A 26,130-nucleotide genomic window follows, 5' to 3' on the forward strand; every position below is an offset into this window, starting at 1 on the left:
GCCAATATGCCATATAATATGCCATTTTGTTTTGTGTTTGTAAAATATTTTTTGAATGTTGAGCCTTCTTTCAGTGGATTGTAAACCAAAAAGCAAGAGAGGGAATGCTACAACCTAATTTTCAAGATATGTCTTTTAATTCTTGAGAGAGAGGGAGACAGAAAAAAAAAATCAGTGTACCACATGTACCAAACTAAACACTAGTAATGTGTGTAGTGAACGGGCGAGGCGCTGTGCATCATCTGCTGTGTAGCCTCAGCTCCGCACAGACAGTGAGAGACAGCCATGGAGAGGTGGAGAGCGGACTGTTTTCTTTGTTATTTTTAAAGTCTTGCAATTCGCAACTATGACACTGTTGGCGGTGACTTGTGCAGGTCCAAACGCCCGATGCACTCGAAAGCAGCAAGAAGATTTCCACCGGTTAAGTATATGTCACTTTTTTCCTCTCCCAGCTCAGGGATTGGGATTGCGGTAGTCGGGAGATATGTGCCATCGCTTTGCTGGTTGTAAATCTATTCGGAAATTGATGTGGGGTTCCCTCTGTGTCCTCTGACGGCTGGGGAAATGTTTGCGGTCGTCATGTTGTTCGTTTAGTTTAGCAGCTGTTAGCGGGGACGGTGCAGATATTAATAGGTGAATAGTGTGACAAAGTTGTGCACTTGTCGGTCGGCTGCTGAAAGGCCTGGCTGTGTGTGTGTGTGTGTGTGTACGGAGTTTGTTTCTGGCTCCCCTCCCCCACTCGCCGCTGCTGTTCTGCTCATTCTGGAGAGGCCAAGACATGAATGTGATGAGAGGCTCACTTCAGAGGAACAAACGGATACAGTTTCAGAGAGAAACAGGGACATTTCCTGAACTCGGCTCCGGCCGGCTGAAATCACGCCCAAACCTTTGTAAAAATGCCCGTCAGGCCGCACACCTGTGACCGCAGAACCGTTCATTTAAATATCAATGCGCTAACCGAACACGTCTCGTGCCGATGCATCGTTGCACACAGGTAGCGAGATGCTAGTTTGACCCGGAGATTCATTCCTGAGCATTTTAACTTCAGCTCTGACAAACTAAGCGTGAAATGTGCTCGTATATCAACTGCCTATATTTTGTGGTTATCATTGTCACCCCAGCACAGCTGGCCTGGTGCACAGTGCACGTGCTGCTCACACTTAAGGATTGTACAGAGGAAATTCACTGTTGCCAATTGTGTCTTTACTGTCTTTGTTCAATGAGGAAGATGATTTGTATCTGCTTTGGACAGGACAGAGAGTGGGTGTGCCCTGAAGGGAATGTGATGGCAAACATGAAAAGATATTTCTTATGAAATCAAAGCTAGAGTAAACCCAGATGTCAGCCTTTTTCCAGATTTATTTCAACCATTAGAGTTAACAACTGCACAGAGTAAAAGTAATTTAGATAAAACTATTTGTGTTAAAATCTTTTAACCAACCATTTACTCCTTGTTTTGGTTTGGTCAGAGTCCTTACTGGCCACCATGATTTTGTCCTGGCCGCAGCTGTCCAGAAATACAGGCTGCTGCATGGATGTGTGAATCTAAACTGTCAGAGAAAACAGGCTCTTTTTTTATAAGCCGTGGGTACATTAGGAAATCAGAACGGAAAGGGTTACTGACACTGTATCTGGGAAGCTTAAACATAAACTGTATGTACAGTCCGTAGAGGTGGAGATATAGGCGCTGCTGTGTCAGGGACAATACATGAGGACCAGGATGTGTCCTTGAACAAGACATTCAATCCCTAAAATCATTAGGTATGCTATTCAGCAGCCGACCCTGCGCTCTGATAGCAGGGAAATGAAATAAGAAGAGAATATGACACGAGGATCAATAAAGTATCATTTGCTGTACTGTTCATATCAGCTAATAGTAGAGAGGCTGCTTCACTATTGAGTTCATACTGTAACCCTCCAGTGAATTCATCATTGTGATGATACGCTAATTCTAATTTGGATGAAACTGGAGTAGCTGTGTAAAGTAATGATATGCTTATGCATACACATCAGAGGATATTACTGCAAACTACGTTAACACTACGTCATATTCATACTGCTGCCTAGCAGGAAGCTGCCTTCAAGGCCAGACAGCACTGAAGCCACAACTCTTGGCCTGGATTGCCACAACACTGGCACATACCTCTGAATGTGACTCAGTATGACACAGTCATAGACTATCAAACCACATCACAGACTACCAAACCACATTATAAGCCTGATGACTCTTTCTGCTTAGGTTTGCAGATGTTATGCAGAATATGCAGTCACAGATCAAGTGCTTGAGTCTTTCAGTGTGTTCTTGAATTATCGCTTATTTCCACAATTATTCTATTGTAGTGATTCCCTAATTCCAATATAAATTAACAGCACTGTAGTTGCCAAAGACTGTAATAACATGTTCCTCATATCGGAGTGTAAACAGCCGACATCACCAGCCTACAGAACGGGCAGCATTTAAAGGTGAACAGAAGCTACTTTCTGGTTTCAGAGCTTTACAGTAGCTTGTCTCACATTTTACAATCCTCTGGATTTCTGCAGAATTTGAATTGATTTTAATGTTCAGCAGGAAACTGGCATCATGATGAATTTTTCATGAAAACAGTGCGTATGGCGTTTATGGCACATAATCGATCAACTTTTTGTCAACACTAGATCTGTTGATATGAATTCACTTGAACTTTGTATCAATAAATTGCTGCATAGAATTTTGTTTTGCTATTGATGTGAGAATTAGTATTAGAATATCTTCTTATAGTATTGCCCTGTCAAGGCGAGCACTACTCTACCTTTCAATGATGTGATGAAGCTGCGTCTCATTATATATTTTTCCTCCTTGCAGGAGTTTTTTTGCAGTGGCATAAGTAGAGGTCTGGAGCTAATAGTTGTGCAGTGCGGGCTCTACGAGGACGTGGTTTATGGATGCTGGGACTATGAGCATAAGCGACAAAAGGGGCTACTTAGCAGACCTGGGAGGCAGCTTCACTGAGGATGCTCCCAGACCTCCAGTCCCAGGGGAAGAAGGTGAGCTGGTGTGCAGCGATGGACGCCAGTACAGCAACCTCGGATTCTCCTCAAAGAATGAGAGCCTCAAAAGTGAGGCGTCTGTGGCTACACCCAGGCGACCTGACTTGGACCTGGGTTATGAGCCGGAGGGAAGTGCCTCCCCTACACCACCCTACTTAAAGTGGGCAGAATCTCTTCACTCTCTCCTGGATGACCAAGACGGCATCCACCTGTTTAGGACGTTCCTCAAGCAGGAGGAGTGTGCAGATATGTTGGACTTCTGGTTTGCATGCAGTGGCTTCCGCAAACTTGAAGCTAATGAGGGTAACGAGGAGAAGAAGGTAAAACTGGCAAAAGCTATCTATAAGAAATACATCCTGGACAACAATGGGATTGTTTCCAGACAGATAAAACCAGCTACCAAGTCCTTCATCAGAGACTGCGTCATGAAGCTTCATATAGATCCCGCAATGTTCGACCAGGCTCAGACTGAGATACAGACTATGATGGAGGAAAACACCTACCCTTTATTTCTTAAGTCTGACATATATTTGGAATATACACGGACAGGAGGAGAAAGCCCTAAGCTGTACAGCGATCAGAGCTGTGTTCCTGGGAATGGAAACGGGCTGTCAGGTTATTTACCCACTTTAAATGAAGATGAGGAATGGAAATGTGACCACGAGCCAGAGGAGCAGCCCGAGTGTGACCCCACACCGAGCAACCGGCTTACTCAGACGCTGCTAATGGAGACGGCACCACAGCGTGTTGTCAACAGCGCCAGATTCCAGGACAGTCTCGAGTACAGGTAAATCCTCCCAGCAATCTAGAAAGCTTCACTTCAGCTCTAACTTCACAGTTTTTCTCTGCAAACTGCTGAATTAGAAATAAACCTGAAACCCCACAATACCATGAACGCTGCTTGAAGTTTGAAATGAAAACAGAGTCTCGTTGTAGCACAAGAGACAGCTGAGATAAGAGGAAGATGGTGTATTTCCACCTATGGGGGCGAGGAAATGTCGGAGGCTGCAGAAGTTAACTTTTTGTAAGAAGGCTGAAGTAGTGTTCTTTGTTTTTCTTGTGCAGATACTGTGGGAATCATGTTTTCCCATTGGACAGGGTTTTGTAGTGAAGGAGTTCAACGTGCTTTTGGTTAAGGATGAGCTTTCTGAAATCTCTTATTCTAAAACTGTAGTCTTTGCCTCTTCCTCTTCTTCTTAATATTAAGTCTGCATTTAGAGATTTATAATCGACTAGTCACAGCCATGGATATTGATTTATCTGATTGCTGTTCCTCTGATACTGGATTCAAAGATGACAATCTGACATTTAAAACAATCTATTTACATTAATATGCACATCTGCTGTGAACTTCCTATCGTACTATTTAAAATCAAGACATTGTGCTCCTTAAAGGTGGAAACATGTTATATTTCATGCTCTTGTTTTGGAATCAATACAGATTTTTATTCTTCCTAAATTGAAGTTGAACACTCAACTCAATACCCAGGGTCAGTCGAGCAACAAGCTCAATCTATTAATACAAGTGGGTGAAGTTTGTGATTTCTTTGGACTTTTTTGCTGCAGTGAGACAGGTGACTGTTGGCCAGCTTTGTGTGCGTGCAACAGCAGCATTAAAATAATTGCCTCTCATGTTTGAAATGCTTTTCATTCTCAATGTAAGAGGTAAAAGTATATTCACCCAGATGCCAAATCTATCTTTATATATTTGTCTGAGTCGCAAACAAATTTCCCTAGATAAGTATATCTTATCTATCTTAAATCTGCTGATGGCCTGCTGATTGATGCTGAACAACATCAGCTTTTAGTCAGTTTGAAGCATGTAGACACTTAATGAGAGGGCGGGAGATTAAAATTCAATGTTCAGTTCAGTTTTTTTGATTCAGTGCCAAAGTGCCGAGGTTAACTTTGTTAATTACAGCTGCTCAATTACCAGTGTCTGTTTGACGCCGTCTGTTTGTTTCTTCTCCGTTGATGACTGACGTTTCTCCATTTTGTGGCTATTGGTGATTCTTGCAGATCCAGTTCGTCTTTTTTTTTTAACACAGTGTTGGTGCTTTGCATAATTTACACCTGTGCTGACTTTTGACAGACTATTTAAAGTGATAAATTGTTTGGTCTGAACATGCCCTTCTTTTTACTCTCAGGTATGCAGTGCATCATGCTGATTTGAATGTCTCCTAATTATATTCAAGCTAGCAGAAGCAAAAGACAGCATTGATGTTCTTGCTTTTTTTATTTGAAGTAAAATTTATGTAAACAGCAGCATTTGGTCATGTTGACCTTTTCATTTAATTCACCCTCTTGTGTTTTAGTTATTTTATGTCATACATTTTATGAAGTGGTGTTCGACAACACTTTGATACTGAGCAGTGATCTCTGTTCATCAGGGACAGGGTGTAGGGCTACACAATTATGCTTTTACATTTTTCAATACGTTTTTATATTTACACAAATAATTGTAATTTAATATTATTGACTACATTTGAATAATCACCTTTGAATGTGCAGCTTGCAACATACTGAGAAGCAAAGTGGAAAAGAAGGAAGGCTATTCATTGGCCTTTTTCGTTCCAAATATATTATTGTGAAAATGATCTATAGCTTGAGTTTTGTAAATAAGGTCCACAGTAAGAGTGAGATTGTACGTACATGTAGAATACTTGTTTAAGGGATAGTACTGGTGAGCTGTTTGGACTGTTAGGGGCGTTTGAGTTGTGATTTGTGCTTTGAATCTGTCTAAAGCTGGGTAGACACTCTGCATTTTCATTGATATTTTATGTTTTGTTAACTCATGGTCTACATTTTAATCAGCCTCTCTGCATGGCCAGAATCTGACTCTTATGCTCACGTTGTGCGGATCGATTGACCGGCCATGATGTGGCTCTTAACACTGAACGTAAACACAGAGCCCTCAGTTGCTTTTGTCCAGTGACAATTTCAATAAAGTTTATTCAAATAAGCGTATATATGGAGCCGCAGATGTCTGGGAGATGCGGTCTGTCTGTTCTGAAGTTCAGTTTTATATCACAGCAGCCATGTTGGAAATCAGACCATGGAACTGCTCAAAGCCGACCAAAATTTCTGACATGCCAGAAATCCATCTTATCGGGGAAATGAATGTTGTGACCCTCCTCAAACTGCACCTCCAATGACAACCGATCTGGCGGAAATGTGGCCCGATTCTAAAATTAGTTGGGGGCGACCAATTCAGGGCTAACATTGGGCTTAATCTGTACAGTGTCTGCCCGGCTTAATACACAGCAGCCAGTAGAATGACAGAGAAGAGATACTCAGTAATCAGGCTGCAGATGCTTGTTTACTCTACATGTTTGTGATTCTCCAGCATAACAAATTGTAATCATGTTAAACAAATGAAAAGTGGCTTAGCATTAGTTACGTGCTCATGATTTAAGTGTCCTTTCTCAAATGAAAGTGTAACAATGAAAGATGATGATTTCAACTTGTAAAGCTTATTATGTAATAAGATTACATCTTCAACAGAGGATTAAGGCCATTTGCAGTAAAAAACGTTCAATAACATGTTAGGTGTCATCATTGAATGGTCACAAGGGACAAAATGTACTGTCATCGTTGCAAACTAAACCCAACGGGGGGATTTTAGATACTAATACGATTGCAGCCGTTGTTTAGTTTGCAGTAATGTTGGTCCTCGACAGAATAATTGAAAATCACGTTGCTGTCACACTACAGAAACGTTCCCATATTTGACCTCTACTGCTGCAGCACCAGCGTTATGAAGAGGGACAGGAATTCATGTCAGCTGACAGATAGACAATACCTTCCAGATAAGACCCTCTGCGACTGAAACACTGGACACGGTGCAGCACAGGCAGTGGAGACGGAACAGATCCTGATGACAGTTTGACCAGTTAAAGTATCACAACTGAACTGAAGTCAGACCTGCCATAGACTGGACAGACTAGACTTCTGCTACCTTTTCTCTTCTTTCTATGTTCTGGTCTTATGCATGCAGCTATTCTTGGTTGATATCTGCAGAACACAAGATGAATCGAATGCTTTTTTGTGTTTGATTTTTATTTGGAAAACAAAACCGAACTCCAATTTCATTGGAGATCAATGTTTTGCCTGAAATCTCTTCTTGCTTGAGTTTTAATAAGTAAGTGAAACACAGTTTTGAGTTTATTTTCACATCATTATTTCAGCAATCAAGCATTTGGCTGGAATTGCAGAAAGACATGCTTCATTTTTAAATAGCCTTTTAGCAGCACCCGTTGGGTTTTTATGAAACTAAATTTTACATCAGTTGTGTCTGATCTCTTCAGAGACAGGCAACAAAAGACATTAAATAGTCTTTCAGATCAACTTTAAATAATCAAATTACTTGAAAGAGAATGACCTATACATTCATTAATGTTTGGTGAGATTTTTGAAATGAATAGCTGTGAACAGCTCAGTTTTGTTCTCATTCAGCTACTTCAAAGGCAAGTTTTCATCTCCTTTGTAATTTTAATGAAAGTTGTTGTTTCCTTTGAGTGATCTTTTGAGGGTCCTAACAATCTGCATTCTGGAATAAAGTTGAGAGGAAAATAATACCTTTTCTTTTTATGAGATTGTTTTGCTCTTTGTATGTATCTGACAGTCGACATGAGAGGGAGACGGGCAGGACAGAGGGAGAGACAAAGGAATGGCATGTGGAAGTTTTGATTACACATGGAGGGCGACTGAGGACACTATCTTTAACAAACTGCATGTGTAAAACACAGCTATTTCTTAAACACTTAAAATTATTTTCATCACAAGTTAATTAAATGAAATCCACATAGATGTGGTCAACAAATATAAAACGCAGTAAATAGAGAGTTTTTAAATGAGTAGCACTGTATGGCCTTCCAGCCTGTTCATGCTCAGGTGATGATAGGAATCCTGGTGTTTTATTGTGTATTTTATTGCTCTATTGTTTTTTTGTTTGTTTTTTTTCACTTGGAATCAAAAAATGTAAGCACTACATTTATTTTTTAAATGAATCACAAATAAGGATTAATAAAACAAGAAACAACCTGATACAGAGTCAGTTCAGAAGAAACTGCACTGAACCATTTTTCATCTGGATGTCCAGTGACTTTATATGTACTGCACTGGTGTGTTTCTAAAATGTCTCGGCAACTGTGAGCAGTGTTACAGAACAGTTTTGCTCAAGGAATCAACTCGTCTGTCTTTAATCAAATGCCAGATTTAATTAGATTAATGTTTTCTTCTAGTCATTTCCTTTCATTTCTCATCATTAGCAATGCGGCCACATATAATCACAACTTGAAACTCATTGTCTGTAGACCGCACGTTTTATTTGTCCCAACTCTTCACCAACCCAGCACTGTAATTATTCCCTGTGGTTGAATGTGGATGCTAATGAAAATCAGTCGGTCACAAAGGTTTCATTTTGAACTCTTGGGTGCTTCTGCATTCCGAACAGGGAGAAAGCTCGGGAAAAAGGCTTCAGGGAATTCCAATTTGAATAAAAAGAGGTGATGCCTAACATCTTTAATTCATGTTTACAAAGCCCTGTAAGAAGTGTGCTCAGCAAAGTCAATGACTGAGAATGTAAATGGTGTCAAATGAAGCTTCCCTGTATATCTGTAGACGCTCTTGAAGAATTTGCATCATAATAAGACCTGCAGTTATACTTCACTCTTCAATACTCTGATATCGAAGTGATCTCTAACCTAGTTTGGCATTTCTTGTTACTTATCCACCAATATATACACCGATACAATACATCCGCAGTAAGCTGATATCGGCCTAGCTGTACTGCCGACACACACTATGGTGACAGAAGCTAAATGCTAAGCTAAGCTAATTTTCGCCTGTTTCAATGTTCCAAGTTCAGCTTTGTTTGGAGTATACTGCCAGCCTAATTCTTAACATTGCCCCAGAGTGGTTTACAAGACAAGATATCATGTTTACTAAGCATACATAGTTACATACTTGGTACTGTAGTTTTCATGGCTTGAAAGTGTGTTTTGTAGAATTCATCTCTTCTGGAGCATCAACTCTCTCGTAGCCGTCTCATCAAACCAGAAGTGGAGGACATTTGGCTCTTCTTAAATCACAAAGTGAATAATATTATGGATTAGTGCTGTTAAATAATAACACAACACTCTATGTTCTTTATTACGAATTACACCAAAGAGCTGTGTTTGTTTTATAAATGCATTTTTATGAGCGTGTCTATCACATTATGGTCTATTTCAGTACATTTTTCTCAGCATTTCCTGTATTTCTTCGTTTTTCCAGGCATGCACCATGTCGGGAGCCCATCAACCCGTACTATGTCAACATTGGTTATGCTATGGCTCCTGCCACCAGCGCCAACGATAGTGAGCTGCAGAGTATGTCCAGCGACGCAGACACAATTTCCCTTACCGACAGCAGTGTGTATGTATTCTCTCATCTCTCACACATATAAACACACACATTTCATGCATGAAGTTGTTATACCAGGTCATGAAGTCTATGCCAGGCTACATTTTCGGCTGGAACACAAGAGTTTTATCATCAAAATTAAGGACAGAACCCAAAACTATACTAAGTATTCCCAGTTATTGTTTAAAAGGAAGGGATGTCATATAAGTTAGCATTGCTCAAAGGCAGAAATAAGTTTAATTGGCTTCAAAATCTTGCCTGTTTTTTACCTGTGCTCGACCTTAACAACAGGAACAGCAACTGAAGTCCCATCTGTTCATTAGCCAAACCAGCTAAAGCGGTTAGAATTGATCTCTAATGCTAATTAGGAATCCTGAAAAACTCACTCTCAGCAGACATAAAACAAAGTCTGGTAACCTACTGACCTCTTTTGCCAATGTGACGGAAAAAAACAGTTTGAAATGTTTCCAAAGTGATTCTTCGTAGTCACTGTTCTTAATTTGAGGTGAACAGAGCAGAATTTGTCTTCTGTCATACGTAACTTTGTTTGAGCTCAAGCATGACAATAAAAAGACAATGTTTTTTAATGTATATACTCGCATTTGAGTTGAGTGTGCAGACCAGGTACGTGCTGGTGAAAGAAAATTTGAAAAATAATGCTTCGTAGGTGCAGAGATGGAACTGGGGAATTATGCCGAAGAAACTTCAAAGCTTGCACAACTGGACAAAAATGTGTTTGAAGCTGAATGGATTAGAGGCTGTTATCAGCTAATTGGTCCAGAGCTTCCAGCACAGGAGAGTGTGAAACCCAGCATGACCAGTACCTCATGGAGTTACAGACTCATGGATGTGTTAACTTGTAACTGTAATCTGCCAGACCACTTGTGGTGCAGGAGGGACACAATAAGCCCGTGAGAATGCCTGTCCTGCCGTCCTGATTAATCAAGACTTACAAGGTGTTCGTTTTAGGCAAAAATGCAGCAGAAAGCTTTCAACTTCAAAGCTGCCTGTGTTGTTTATTCATGAGGATGTTTTATGAAAATGTCTTTGTTGTTAATTCCAGAGATGGGGTTCCACCCTACAGATACCGCAAACAGCATCGCCGGGAGATGCACGAAAGTGCCAAAGCAAATGGGCGAGTGCCACTACCTCATATTCCAGTGAGTTATTCATGGGTTCTTTCTCTTCCCTCTCACTTTCTGCCTCAACACCTCTCTTTAACTGTCTGTCTCTGCCTTATTTTTCTCCGCTCCACCATTGGAGATGTGCATATTTAAGCTCTGCTGTGTCGCAGGGCCTGTGATGGAGTATAAGAATAGCTGATGGTGAAAGAGAAGGCTGTCTAAATGCAGCTTGATGCTTTCCTAAGCTGTGTGCGCTGAAGCCTAGCAGACATGAATCCTCCCCTGTGACAGCCTGATGCCTCCCTCTGCAGCTTATGCTGTCTCTTGGTAGGAAAACCCCGGCCCTAATTAGGCCTCGGAGTAAAGAGTCAAATTAAAACTCCACACGTAGCATCTTATTAGGATGCATGAATTGACTGTATAGTAGAGCTCAAATCCCCAAAGCGTAACTCTCACGTTTCCCTGCCCCAACAAATTAATGATGACTTCACTTCATGGGCAATAAGAAGACTGACAGGGCTTGTAGGTCATTGCATTAATGTCACTTTGTTTATATACACTGCTTCCAAATCAGGCGTTAACAGCTTTGAATTGTCATAACTGCAGTGCAGTAACTTGTGCTGGCAGGAGAGGAAATAAATGTCACTCAGGTCCTCATTAAGGCAACTTTATTTGTGTCGTGCATTTCATACACAAAGGCAATTCAAAGTGCTTTACATAATGAAATATAAACATAAACAAATAAAGAGCATGAAAAAGAGATTATGTGCGTCATTTTAAATTACAGTACTCCCAGTTATCCTCCTAGTTTGAAATGTAAACTAAAACAAAAAGGTTAGTGTCAAATCTAGTATGAATTTATTCGAGTGTGAAAATGATGTATTTTTGATGGGAAGTTTAGCTCCAACCTCTATTTCAAAATCACACAGAAGGCATGGGAATGTCACTGAGGCGTGATAGGATTTACAACAATGGTTAAGCATACGTTCTCCATCATTACTATGTCAGAAAGGATCAGTTTCAGTAGTATTCAGTCTTGTTGCAGGTTATTCCAAATTTGAATGTATTTTCCCTTTGGACATTTAACACTTGACACTGTCTGCTTTAATGTTTCCTGCATGTGTTTTAGTCCCTTCATATGGCCACTGACAGGATGTAAGGGGTCAGGGTGGTAAAATTGCCCACATGGTGTTGACAGTAATGCAGCAGTGACAGAAATACAGTGCTTACAGTTTGACATTTCTTCCTGCAGCGCACGAACCGGATTCCAAAGGATATCCATGTGGAGCCGGGAAGGTTTGCTGCAGAGCTGATCAGCAGACTGGAGGGTGTGCTAAAGGAGAGAGAGGCTCAAGAGAAACTAGAGGAGCGACTGAAGAGAGTACGATTGGTATGTTCACTTTATTTTCTGAAACAGTGTCTACTGTTTAAAGCACAAGCAGAGTCACTGTTTAGTTAATTTGGTTTAACACGTGTGAATAAGCTGCAGAGCTTCACACTGGAGAGCACTGTCTGTAGACTTAATTACCTCTAACGTAATACAATTGAGGCAGGAAAGGAAAAGGAACACACATGTTTTGACTTTCAGTTTTTCTCAGCATGATTCTGAGCTGCTTTTATTCCGTAAAGTTACGCCTTCAAGTCATATGAGGCACTGTGAGTATCTGATTATTACTGCCACCACTTTAGCTTCTGGTGACACCAACTGAATAATATTAATGGCCAGGGGAAAAAAGAAAATTGAAGTATGGATCCCTAAAGTAGAGGCAGTTTAGGGCTGCTACTAAAGATAATTTGCGTCTGCCAATTAATTTTTAGATTAAATGATCATATAGTTATTAAGATGTCAGAACGTTGTGAACAATTCCTATTATACTTTCCCAGAGTTCATGGTAACATCTTCAAATTCCTTATATTATATGACCAAGAATTCAAAATCCTAAAGATATTCAGTTTACAATCATATATGACAAAGAATCAGAGAATGTTTGGTGTTTTACTTCAAAGCATTCATTGATTATCAAAATAGTTGCATTTGAGTAATAAACTTTGTATTATAGCAGTTTGCATTATATTGGAAATGTTTTTATTGAATATCAAATTTAAATACTGTTATATTTTTTGCATTCTCAGACTTTCAAAAGGCAAAATATGAGAAAAGCTTCTGGTTTAAGCTGTTCTCAGTGAACATGCTCTGGTTATGAGCATCTCATTTTTTGTACAAATCTTCATTTGAAATTACTCTTATTCTCACCTGAATAACTTTGATTTACTTTAATAAAAGAATGATTAAATAAAGGATGATCCTAGATAGCATATTGAAAAGCAGAGTGAATATTGAGCAGTATCAGTGATGTGTGCGAGCTACCACCAAAGCCCATTTCTGTGCCAGAAAGCGAGATGTGTGTCTGGCCGTTGGGCTTTAAGTTTTCAGTAACAAAGGAGACTTAAATCCGCCTGGCCTTAATGAAATTAATGAGGCTAGCAATTTGAATGGGGAATAAAAAAACATTATGAATCATTTGGAGAATTCCAGCCTTGGCCTGTCAGCGATCTGGCTTTGTCGATGAATCAGATGGAGCACCTGCACGCTCGGCCACTTGTAAGCCTGGAACAGTGTGCCGCCTGTTTGATGTCACTTGAACGGTGATGAAATGTTTGCTGCTACCACAAATGAAATCTCTCTCAGTACACAGAGCCAAGTATTAAGTCTCAAGGCAGACAATTTATGTGGTTTGGCCCTGAAAGGAGAGAAGCTGCCATCACACACCTCAAGGTTTGCTTTATTAAACCTGGAGGCAAGCATGAAATGACTGCCTTCATCAAGTGATACTCTGTGCATCTAAAAAAGGAAATGTGAACTTAGCTTTTAGCTTTTTGAACATAATATCAGAGGTATTAAAAACGATGTGGTTATAATGCATGAAGAACTTCTGTAGCATAAAATCAGATTCAAAAATCCACCATGTGGTTAAAAATTGATGTTCTAATTATATTGCTGTGAGGAAAAGGTCCACATGATGTCATGAGGATGTGAGCAACTTAACTTATTGCCACAGCTGTCACACAGTCTGCTAAGAATGAAATTATGCCTTCACTTAAAGTAATTGTTTGGAACAATGGACCTTGTGGCCCAGCTATGCACTGGATAATTCACGTAAACAAGAGCAGCAGCATGCTGTTCACAACAGTAAATCAATAGCAGAAAGACTCATGTGAGCAGGATGGTCAGAGCTTGTCTGAATTGGATTTTTATTTGGCCTTAACAAGATAGCAGAGCATACAACCATGTACACTATTAGTCCTTGCTAGGAGAGACACAACGTTGTATAAATGAGCTCCTGTAGACTGTTATCAGTAAATCCCCATCCACCACCTAATCTAACCTGTAGAATCTCAAATATCTGCTGTTGCCTGCCAAGGGTTTTCATTTTCAAACAAAGTGTGGGGAAATGTGCTCAAATGAAGATGTCAAGGTACCATGAATAACTTGAAGTGGGCTCAGCTAACACAGATATCTGGATCTGGTGCAGAGATACGAAGACGCATCAATTATTAAAAACATGCCAAAAAATATTTGGCTGCATTTGGTATCTTTTACAATATTGCTGAATTTAAGGAAGCAGTGGGAAGTTAAGTTTATGTAGGAGCAGGAGCAGAAACCCTTTCATGTTTTCTTTGATACGGTTATAGCAAATGGATGGTGAGCACAGGGCAGTAGCAAACTCAGTTGGTTTGGCATGTTCACAAGTGAAGGTTTTTTTAAATTATTAACATAACCGACATAAAACGTTTGGGCATGGACTGGCTAAAAGATAAAAGTGAAATCCCTACCTACTGTTGTCTTTCCACTGCGTTTCTTTGTTCTCTCCCCTCCCTTCTCTCTCTGCCCAAGAGTTACTAACTTTATACAGGAAGCACAACAGATAAAAGCTCTGCTGAATGGTGCTCACTGCCCCAGCAAAACATTTTCTGGTGTTTTTCTTTTATTCAGTAAGAAAATATTGGGTTCAGAATGTGAATTTCATTGGTAGTAATAGTGCTGTGATGTCCGTGTGGCATGCGGATTACAACAGTTTTACATGACTGAATTTTTCCATCCACTGCTGTGTTTCATTTCATCACTGCACATCCTCCACTCCCCACACTGCCTGCCTATCAAAAGCTATTATGAATGCCTGCAGCATCCCACCCCATGATTCCCCCGGGAGCAGATTCTGAAACTGTATCGGTTGCACTTGTCATTACATGAAACAACACAAATGTGCTGTGTGCATGCATTGTACCCCCCAATCTGACTGATACTGTTGTATTCTTGGTTTGTCTCCAAACCTCTGCAGTAACAATGAGAGGACACACGTTAGCGAATGGTAAATACCTGCCACCTGCAGGTTGAAACAAGTACAACATGTGCTCCGCTATGGAAAGAAATCCTCAGTTGTCTTAATAGGCTGTTAAAAGAATAAAACTAAGCCATATACAATATATCAAACTAGTTTTATCCTTATAACTTGCATTTCTTTTTCCACATTTTTATTCCAGATGAGATTTGTTTCCTCTAAATGATGTTTTTGTTGTTCTGTGTGTGTGTTTTTGTTCTAAAGGAAGAGGAAGGTGATGAAGTCATGCCCACAGCCGCAGTATTATCCAGTCACAGGTTCCCCCCTGGTGTTTATCCACAGAATTACAACTCACGTTATGCTGACACCACCTACAGTGGTCCTGTAATGAGAGACGCTCACGAGGAGAACCCTGAGAGCATCCTGGACGACCACGTCCAGCGGGTCATGAAGACTCCCGGCTGCCAGTCACCAGGTACAGGACGTCACTCTCCCAAGTCGCGCTCGCCAGATGGTTTCCCAGGGGGCAAAGGGATGGCGCTTGGAATGGCACCGTCTTCAGGCCAGGGTAAACATCCATCAAGGCACGGTCTCAAGGGAGACACCAGCCACCTGTACCACCACAAACACATGCACCACATCCACCACACAGGTGTTGGGAAGCCCAAAGAGCAGGTGGAGGCTGAGGCTGCCATGCGTGTGCACGGCAGCTTTCCCTGGAGCATGGAGACGAGTCATTATGGATCAAAGTCTCGCAGCTACGCAGAAGGCATGGGATCCAACCCTATGGAGCATCCAGGGTATAGGTGAGCACCAAACTTAAACATTAGCTTCCTTTGTGTCATCAATGCAGCCAAAATGTTTTTTGCTGTTCTATTTGCCAGTTATTTTCTTCCATTATACAGTAGCAAAGGTGGCATGCAGTGTAAAAGAGCGTTTAAGAAAGGTGAGGAAGTGCGGCCTTATGACATGCCAGGACCTGCAGAGGAGATGGAGAAAAACCAGAAGATCCTTTTGTGGCTGATGGAAGGACAGAAAGAAATGGTTCAACATAAGAGGAGCCCATACGGGTCAGTGATGGCAGTTAATTTATATGAGGGCAAGCATTTGTTTTTATCTTAACAGTTAAAAGTTATCTTGCACAGGCATGCACTCCAGCCAAATGTGCCATTATCATATGTATCCTTAAAGATAAGCTTTCCTTTTCCAGTACAGTACTTCTGTTTGTTTGTACCCCCCACAAATCAAAGCAAAAAGCTACCATGAGTGTGTTATTGTTCAGGTTTACCTGCACAGCTGCATGAGAGAATGATCTTGTTCTGTAAGACTAAGCACTGATGAACAAGGGACAAAGAGGGAAAATGTTTGTTTAGTTTGATTTTTGATATTTTGATATATTTTAGGAGTACCACTGGGTCCAAGAGGACCACAGGCCATGAAGGATCCCGTCTCAGCTCGGCGGAGCGATCAGGATCGGTGCACCCTTGCGTCAGCACACAACTGCGGAACAACGTGCAGCCGTCTCACCCTTTCATCCAGGATCCCACCATGCCCCCCAACCCAGCTCCCAGCCCCCTCATCCAGCTGGAGGAGGTGCGCCGGCGGCTTGAGGAGGAGAAGATTAAGTCTGGAACTTTACAACCCAAGCAGAGGTAAGTGGACGGACATGTCCCATTACCACGGTTGTCTGTCCAGTTAATCAGTGCAGCACCAGAATCTATTGATCCAATATCCTTGATCCAAAATGGGAAAGAGCCGGATCTGTCCTTTTTTCTTTAGTCAAAATGAAACCGTCACCCTTTTGTTCTCTAGCCTGTGTGCTCCTTAGGGCCAGTCTGTGTCTAACTACTGGGGTTGTTCGGTCCCTCAGGTATGTGATGGAGGTGATCCAGAGGGGTCGCACCGCAATCAGGCCTGCACTGTTCCCTCCGCTCAGCGTGGTGCCCGCCGTTTCTGACAGCGAGCTCTCCGAGCCCGAGTATGTCCACTGTGTCCTAACAGTAACTTTTCCCTCTATCTCCAAATTCCCCATAGGTCACTGCAACCCACTTCACTTCCCATTCTCATTACTGGTAGTTTAGTTACCCAGGACTGTGTTTTTTCGTAGAGCTACTAAAAGAGACATTTAGAAATGAGTAATGAGCAGTTTCTTTCCCTAATTCCCTCCTCTGTGTGCTGTATTCGTAATGTCATCATGTAGTGTCCTTGAGTTTAATGTGGTATCTTGTCTATCTTCCTGTATTCATTAATGTGGGGATTAGACTCAACCAGCATCCATACACTCCTTATCAGCTCAAGACGGCAGCTATTACATTGCATGTCAAGCCAGTGGAGGGTATTGAGTGAGCAATAATGTACGAGAAAAAGTCCATTCATTTCTAGATTGGGACACTTTAAGGTACTTTATCACACTTATACTATGGCCACTTATTAAATGAGAGGTTTTGTGACTAGTGTTGTCGGTTTAAAATATTTAGCGTTTTGATTTAGAACAGTGTTGACTGGAGCGTCTATGAGCCAGTGAGAGAAGACTATTTTCAGTGTCCATGGTATAAACAGTATTATTTCTCCAGCCTGTCATTAATCACTGGGATCACACTTGATGGTCGAAAACATATCAGATCCGTTGCTAGTTGTTTTTTACGAAGACCAGAAAGAGGATCATAGAGGAAGTAGAAGTGTATGTTTTCTGTGATCCTGCAGAGGCTCATGTATTGAGGAGAGGGTTGGCTTTTTGATGTTTTGTCAGAAATATGTTTCTGTTTGATGTTTGATTGCCCTCTCAGATGGCTACTTAACAGATGGAGGGGAATAGGGGAACTGTGTAGAGGCAGATGAAAGGCAGATTACGTGGCACCTCCAGTGGGTGAAGCCTCCGGTCAGACCTGTGAGGACTGGGGTTCAGGACTTGGTGTGTTCCTGGATCACGACTAACTGAACCTTTCAGTACCTCCGATGTCCAAGCTCGAACATATCAGAGATAGCTGAGAGATTGGAATTTGGAAATAATGAAGGGTGTTTGTTTTGAAAGAACACAGTGGTGGTGTTTTGAGTTGTTGTTCAGTGTCACAATATGTCATGAAACTGTCATTCCCGTTTGGGCCAATGTAAAACGGACAGATTGATGTAATTTTGTGTAAATGTACACCCACAGTAATGTGTTAACTATTGAAGCATTCATTGACATCGCTCAGCATTTTTTGTACTGAATAATGGCCTTTAAACTCTGAATATTGGTCTTTAAACTCTGAATAATGGTCTTTAAACATTAATGTTAACATTAACCACATCACTGCTGGCTACAATTGGGGAAAAATACATTTATATCAGAAACTTTTAGTAACTTGATCACTCGCAGACTAGCCTGTTGACAAAAACAGATGCAGTTATGTGGTTGTTAAAGTTGGTACAAAAGACGTCAACATCTGAGATCACTGAAGATAACATTATCTCATTGTGCATCATGGCACACCCAACGGCTGCCGGTAAGGTCGTCATTTCAGGGCCTTTCCCACTCAGAGGAAGTCATGAATAGTAGAGTACGCACCCATTTACTTAAACGGCTTTCTGGCTGACTGATAACTGCCCTTCATCAACAGGCCAGTTGCAAGCATCTTAAAGGTTAAGTTAACTCAGAATACTTTTAAAATATTTTCCAGTTCCCCTCAGTGGTATGGAGCCCTGCAGATATTTATGAGTTTACATGTATTTGCTGAGCTTTTGAGATATCTATCGATAAAAGACCTCGCTGTCAACAACTTGTATCTGAGTCTATTTTCTCCCAAAGTACAAAATGGCAAAAATTGACTACTGCAATATCTGTGATTTCTTCTGTTTTCTCCAGTACAATTTGTGTCCTGTTGAAACAGTGCTTGTCATTTTCCTTGTTTACCATAATATTTTTGTTTTCTATCTATATAAACTATCCTTGGATAGCCTCAGTGTTGTTTTCTCCAGAACTGATTATTGAAAGACATTTTTTGTTCACTGGTCTGTTCTAATCCAAAACTCAGAAATGTCCAACCTGTTCAAAACATAGCAGTCAGTCAGCATGTGAATCAGAGGACATTGGCTCATATTCTTTCTCTCTACCTGTAATTACACACATTAATTAGAAAGTTCAGCCTTGGAATGACCTCAGCCCTCAGTTGAAGTTCCTGTTCATTTCTTGTATTTGACTTGACTATTCAGTTGTTTCATCTTTTGGTTGTTTTGTTTTGTAAAATACTGTGTAATTTGAAGGTGGACATTCTTGTCATTGTTTCCCTGGTTATACAGTTGCAGTTGGTTTGTAATTGTCATTCCCCTTATCACACTCTAGTCCATATGAACATGGCAATAATGGTAAAGTTTCAAGTTTTCTAAATAGTTTTCTCTCTCTTTTCCGTTTGCAGACATAAAGCCACTAAAAAGCCGCCATGTGAAAACATTACTGTGGCGTATTACTTCTGTGAGGAGCTGATACCGTACAGGACGTCTGTCAAAGGGAGGGTCGTCACACTGGGCCAGTTCAAAGAACTGCTAACAAAGAAAGGAAATTACAGGTGAAATTTATAGTGCTATTTGATGTGGCCTGCTGGGCACAATGTAAGAAAAGGTCACAGCTTTTAACATGGAGAAGTTAACTTTGTTCCTTCCCTTTTTCAGGTATTATTTCAAGAAGGTAAGCGACGAGTTTGACTGTGGGGTGGTATTTGAAGAGGTACGTGAAGATGATGCCATCTTGCCCATCTTTGAGGAGAAGATTATCGGGAAAGTTGAAAAAATTGATTGAAGTGTGCATGTTGAGGAGGAAGGAGTCAAAAAGCCAGCGTATGATGGACTAAGGAGCGATTGGATGGCGAAGAGGAAGTGTTTTAGGATTAGGGCCGGAGGACCGGAGAAGAAAGTGATACAGTAGAAGTGGAGAGGTGAAGAGCAAAGCAGTGGTCACAGCGGATGACTTGTGACTTTTGAGACTCGGTAGCACCACTGCAGTGACTTTGGACTAGAAGAAAAAAGACCTCATTCACTTCTTCCGAGTGTAATGTAGCATTGTAAAATTTACTAGATAAATGAAGAGCAAAAGTGCTACTAAAGCTACATATTTTTGATATGATGTATCAGAGGGTGTCCTTTCTAAAGTAACCACACTTTTTATATGTATTGTTACCAGATGTGTACAGTTTGTGTTAAAAGATAACAAAATTTTATATCTATTTAAGTATTTAAAATGCTCATTTTCAATCCTATTGAAGCAGGAGTGTCGCCCCTGTTGAAGACGATCCTTTATAGGGCTGATTTTTGTTTTCTCATTCATTGGAAGAGCCCTCTGGACTCTAATGTTTGTGCTCTTCTTAGTGCTTTTAATACTTTACTTACCAGTAATTTTATTTTGTGGCATTCAGTCAGCCTGCACTTTCTTTGTATTCTATACCACTGACTATGTCTCAATGTAGGCTGCTACATGAATCATGAAGCACTAATGCCACATGAGTGACCAGAAAAATCAAACCCCCTGAATCCAGTACAACGGCCAATTGTCTTAAAATAGTACTTTTAAGAAGATCATGTTCATTTATGGTCATTTTTGAGCCTCAAACTTTGTGGCTGTTTCAAAATACAACATATAAGAAACACATCACCACAAACTCAGCCTCAAAAAATGACCATGGAGTCGGTTCCTCTCTGTCTCACAAAGTTGTTATTTATTGTAGGGCTGTTTTATTGGGTTGCATTACTGCATATTGCACTGGTTGTTTTATTTTGCTGGTCATTTGCTGTATACTGCATGTAAATGTAGCCGATGGCTGTGTGTATGTACAGCCTTTTACTGCATTCACCCAACCCAGTTGAAGTTTTAAGAATATTGCCTTGGAATAACACAGTAGATGCAATAATACTGTAGAAAAGATATGATTGGAAATCACATGGTGAATATCTATGCAAGTTGGTTCATAATTTTGTTGCCCTAATTGAAAAAATAAATGTATTAACTCAGTAAATGAGTAACATTATAAAAATAATTAGAGGTTACACATAAGAACAGTCAGTCTATTAAAAGCCTGTTCAAATAAATGTCTCTTAATTTAGGTGTTTAGATGGTAGTTCAAATGGCTGAAATTTCAGTTGGGTTGAGGCCAGCAGGGCTTCTCTAAAGGTTTTACAATTCTGATGATTAATGCTGATTGTTGATGAGTAATTTGACCTTTTATAAAATAGTCTGTGCCAATGAAATTACTCTTAGGAGGCAGGTTTGCCAATTTTCTTTTTAATTATTTCCAGTTTATCACTGAGTGACACCGTTTGGGGTTCATATTCATTCCCACTTTAAAGTCAAGTACTGCTGTCAGCATTAGAGGTTAGTGCTGTTAATGATACAGAAGAGCAGCTCTTCCACCTGCAGACTCTTGCAGTGCTGAGAGGCCCCTCAAGCTGTTCTTTAGAGGTCATATCACAGCATTTGAATGAGAAGGCCGGTGAATGTCATCAGAATACTTTCAACAGTTTATATGTTTGTGCTATGAAGATCACCTAAAGGCATATTTAAGCATAGTGTAAGTGCTTGACCATTTAACAGTCAGTGTAGAGGAGCGTTCAGCATATTCAGATTTCCCTGCAGTTCTACAATCACATAGATTTTATCCTCGGGAGCTGATGAAGGCTAACAGACACTGAAATGTTGAAATGATGCTGACACCAAGTTATTTTTTTTTTGCAGCTTCGAGGTCCCTACCTGTTAATTTCTGTGATCTTCAAGACTTACCATCTTAAACTTTGAATCACTGCTTAGTTGATGGATCAGTTAAGAAGGGGCTGCGCCAAGAGCTGATCTGTAATCTGTAGCCTTCTCTAGTTTATCACAGCTACATCTTGTGCCTGGCCGGTTGTTCAGTGCAAATGATCTCTTGATAGATCACGTTACACCAAAGAGAAACAAGTAGATGGTAGGTACTGTAGGCACGTCGTTGTATTTCCCTTTTTCATCAATACTCCTCTTCATTTTGTGGCAGCACTTATTTGTTATCCTTTTTCTAATTTATTTATGTTAAAACTTTGAATCTCTCGCATGAAAGGCCAGAATGTTTTTTGCTATGGACAAGGTGCTTGTGACTGCAGTTTTCTGATGCATCTTGTTAGCAAACATCACAGACATTCGAATGGGACACTTCATGAAGCTTGCAGGACATTTAGATCTTGTTATTATTGCAACATTGAAAACATGTCCCAGCCAATATATAATTCCTGTCTCTGTTTGGCAATGTAAATTACTCTTTTGTACTGGAATAGCACATGTCATGGCACAGAGTCAGCTGGGCTACATGACGATAAGATTCAAGGCCACCATGCTTTTTTTCCTATTCTGTACCTTTTCATTGTGCCTAGTCCATACTGACGAGCATTTGTTATGGAATAATAGGCAGAAAGAAAGAGGACCTTGGAGCCGGAGTGTTGTATCATTTGTGTCGCTGCATAGAAAACCAGTGTAAGGAATATCTCCTTTTTTGATGCTGCCTTTTTTTTTTTTGATTGAACTTAAGTCAGTTTAACTTTAATATATTTACTGGATTTTGCGTCCAGTGGTCCTTTGTCTGTTAAATTATACATGATCAAGCGAAATATGTTATCTTGATTTTCGTGTTTATTTCTTTTGAAATATAGAGTATCAAATCTGTTATGATTCTTACTGTGAAAGCCCCAAAAGTAAACTTCCCTTATTTAAGATCAATCAAATGTATATATTAAACATCAGAGTGCCTTTATTTCTATGCTAATGATGTCTGCAGTGTGACTTTCAGGCAGATGTGGGGACGTAATTACCAGGGACTAGCTTTTTTTTTTGTTTAGATCTTTTTTTATTTTGCAAAGTCTTTCTTGTTTAATGTTTGTTACTATTCCACCTTTTCTATGTAAATATGTACAACTTAAATTGTCATCAACCAGCAGTCGAGTCAGCACATTCAGTACCCTGGACCTGTTTCTGTTCACTAACTAGCATGGTTACCATTTAAAGGTACCTGGACAATAAATACATGCAATAAACCAGCGCTTGAGTTCTGAGTGTAATTGTCCCAACCTTCATCGTCGTCATTTGCTGCAGACAAACGCAGGTTGAAGGACCTGCAGTGGTTGTGGTGTTGTGTATTGTCAGCACACCAAAGAGCTTTTAAGATGAGGCATATGACTATTTGTGGAGATCATCATTTAAAGGGCGCCCTGACAATATACTGTATGTGCAGCATCAGTTTTGTATTGAATTTGAGCAGAACTGCAGCGTTACGTCTCAGACTGAAGAGGGCACTATAGTTTACTGCTAATATTCAACATACTCTGTTCATCTCGCCTCATCTCATCTTCCACCAAAACTGTTAGGACAAGCATGTCGGATGATATACAGAGAATGAATTGTGGATCAATGTGTATGTGGAATGTAAAAAACAGAACAGGTTTTCACTATGAAATCCTGCTGAATAACCTGCACTGACCTCATATCTGAGCGGATTAGAGGCATGGAGCCCTACAAACACTGCTCTGTCTTTCTCTGGCTGTCAACTTATTGATTTAGAATAAATAGTGATAATCAATTTCCTGCAGAGATTACCAGGAACTGTGCTGCTTTTACCTTGACTCATACAAGCTAATCAACGCTTCATACTCGGGAGAGCTGTTAAAAGGAGCAGGATGTTTGGAGCAATTAAGGCTACACTGCTGCTGCTGCTGGCATGTTGCATTGTGCTCTCAACCCACAGACTCATATTGGAATAATAATTTATTAAACAGCTCAGATTAATTTAAAAAAAAACTCTTTGGAAGACATCAACATGCTGGTTAGTCAATACCTGAAAGCACCTTGTGGAAAAATAAGCTTTTAGACTAAATTAAAATCTTTATGTATTCAGGTCTTTACAGTGTGGAGTACTACCTGTTGCTTCTTAATGTTACTATTGATGAGATCTCTGCAACATGCTGACCTGTCTGTAAACACCATTCGTTTCACCTCTTCCTTTGAGTCATAGGAGCATGAGTTTGTGACCTCAGTCTAGTGAGGCAACAGGTTGGACTTTGCATATTTTATACACATTACACTGCACAAAATGTCAAGATGAACTCACCATTAAAGCGACTCATAATTATGATGGAGATAATCATAGTGATCTTAGCTCTAAGTCTTCTAACAACATTGACAAATTGCATATACAGTAAACATCCAATGGCAAAACTGAAGTGAAGTTTGATTGATTTTGAAATGTGTGTTGTGTCATCAAACGATTGTGAAGAAAACAGAAAATGTCACGTATTGATTCTCACTAAGCATGCTACAGTACTTGGTAATAGGTTCTTAACTCACACAGGCAGTTATTACCTCAGATATTATATCATTCATTTGGAGAGAACCATATGTGCGAGTCTGATCAATCAGCACACCCAGCGACACACATTGATGTTGCAGATCTGAGATTTATGTATCTTTGGGAATATAACTATTTGATTCAGTCAAACCTAACTAGAGTAATTGATGCTCTTCTCATTGCAGCATGATCCTACAAATAATTTGGTCAACAGTTTCATATCATGATGAAAGGAACTGCTGATAGCACACAGAGATCACCTTTAAGATATGAAGAAAACTCCTTATTCTCATGTTATCTAGAAAACACACTTAGACTTACATTTTTTCCTAAACTTAGAGAACATCAATGCACCAGTTGCACCTCCACTACTGGCTACTGCCTTATAAACCAATCCATCTACAGCTCCAATTACATCTCAGAGAGAGGTGATTATTCCTTGAATTGCTTCCTCCAAGGTTTTTTTTTTAGCTTTTCCTTTGGGCTGCTGGAGGTTCACTCTGTTTCATCAAATCTCTTCACCACTGCTAAATGCAATGTACTTGCAGCCTATTTCAGTAACAGAGGATTCACATTGGGTTGAATAATCATCCAAATGTAAACAGAAATCTAATTTCCTGTTGGCCCCCGTGGAGGTAGAATTGTTTTTCAAATCGTAAAACCTGAAGAGCTTGATTAATTATTTGTTTGTTTGTTTGTTTTTATGGCATCAATGTAATTGCAGACTGTAAAGCAGCATCTGAAAAACTCCTACTTAAACAAGTGCTTTTATAGGCTGATTTCAAACCGTCAGCAAAACTGGTGAAAAACTGCAGCTGCAAAACTGTCCACCAGCGGCAACACCCTCTGAGAGGAATTGCAGCGTGGTTTCCAGAGCAACCATAGTACCGACACGAACCCTGTCAAGGTTGTCAGTGACGTAAGTATGAATTTCCTACAATCACTTGCAACAGGCTTAATGTCTGCAGCTACATCACATAAGGCATTACCAAAAGACATAATTGACAAAAACACCCACTCTAACCCCACTTTGTAGATACACATTAAGTTATATAAGTGGAAGATGTGCGTTTTGGTAAAAGCTTTGTTCCCTGAGAGGTAGTACTAGTACTGAGCGGTATCAGTGTGTCTCTTTGTCATCTGCTGTCAGAACTACAGAAGGCAGAAGAAGACATAATCACAGAATAATTGAGATCATGAATCATCGTCAGTCAAATTTTGATCCTGAATGAACCTTTACAACGATAACAAGAAGTTTTATGTTCATAGCTGAGCATCAGACATTCTGTCCCTGACTTGTTTCAATCTTAGATCAAGAAAAGAAAGGCATAAAATAGAGACACAAAATAGAGAAGATGAATAAAATTAAAAACAGGTGAGGTATGAGCTGCTTTTTAAAGGTGTCTACAATGTTGGCAGATCTTAAATCCAACATGAGAGAGTTCCAAAGTTTAGGAGTCCCGACTTCAAGATGCTTTAGCAAAAAAATGTTTTTTACATGCATTACAGGTGATTTTTTCTCAGTAGCCTTGGCACAATTTGTTCAATGAAAATCATGACTGAGAAAACAGCGTGCAATTCTCAAATCCACAATTAACAACAGTATACGTATCTCTTTATGCTTTCACTTTAAAAAAAGTGCTAGTACAAAAGTACAAATATCTTCAACTGACCCAGTGATGCTTTGAGTTTGAGTCTTGGTTTTTAAAACGCATCACACTGCTTCTCCATAGAGAGCAGTGTCTCTTACAGACATCAGAGTGGGATAACAAGCTGCTCATAAAGAGGGAAAATGTGAAAGTATAAAATTAAATGACGTGTGATTGCTCTTAATGTTTTGAGAACTGTGACTGTTTCAGAAAATGTGCTTGAGCAATTGAAAAACACTATAACTGACTGATTCAT

At 40.1% G+C, this 26,130-nt stretch overlaps 1 protein-coding gene across 2 annotated transcripts; it reads left to right on the top strand.

The window, feature by feature from the left end:
- Positions 1-2,933: 2,933 nt before the first annotated feature.
- axin1 (axin 1) lies at positions 2,934-19,670 on the top strand. 2 transcript variants are annotated; one of them, XM_070923250.1, is made up of 10 exons: positions 2,934-3,814; positions 9,304-9,444; positions 10,496-10,592; positions 11,809-11,946; positions 15,161-15,696; positions 15,805-15,966; positions 16,303-16,548; positions 16,767-16,874; positions 19,291-19,440; positions 19,544-19,670. In XM_070923250.1, exons 1-10 carry the CDS (start codon positions 2,934-2,936, stop codon positions 19,668-19,670), a joined length of 2,586 nt encoding a protein of 861 aa, XP_070779351.1. The 2 variants fall into 2 exon arrangements, with proteins under 2 accessions (XP_070779351.1, XP_070779352.1); XM_070923251.1 differs by lacking the exon at positions 16,767-16,874.
- Positions 19,671-26,130: the final 6,460 nt, after the last annotated feature.

Source organism: Enoplosus armatus, chromosome 17 (genome assembly GCF_043641665.1).
Source record: "Enoplosus armatus isolate fEnoArm2 chromosome 17, fEnoArm2.hap1, whole genome shotgun sequence".
NCBI lineage: Eukaryota > Metazoa > Chordata > Actinopteri > Centrarchiformes > Enoplosidae > Enoplosus > Enoplosus armatus.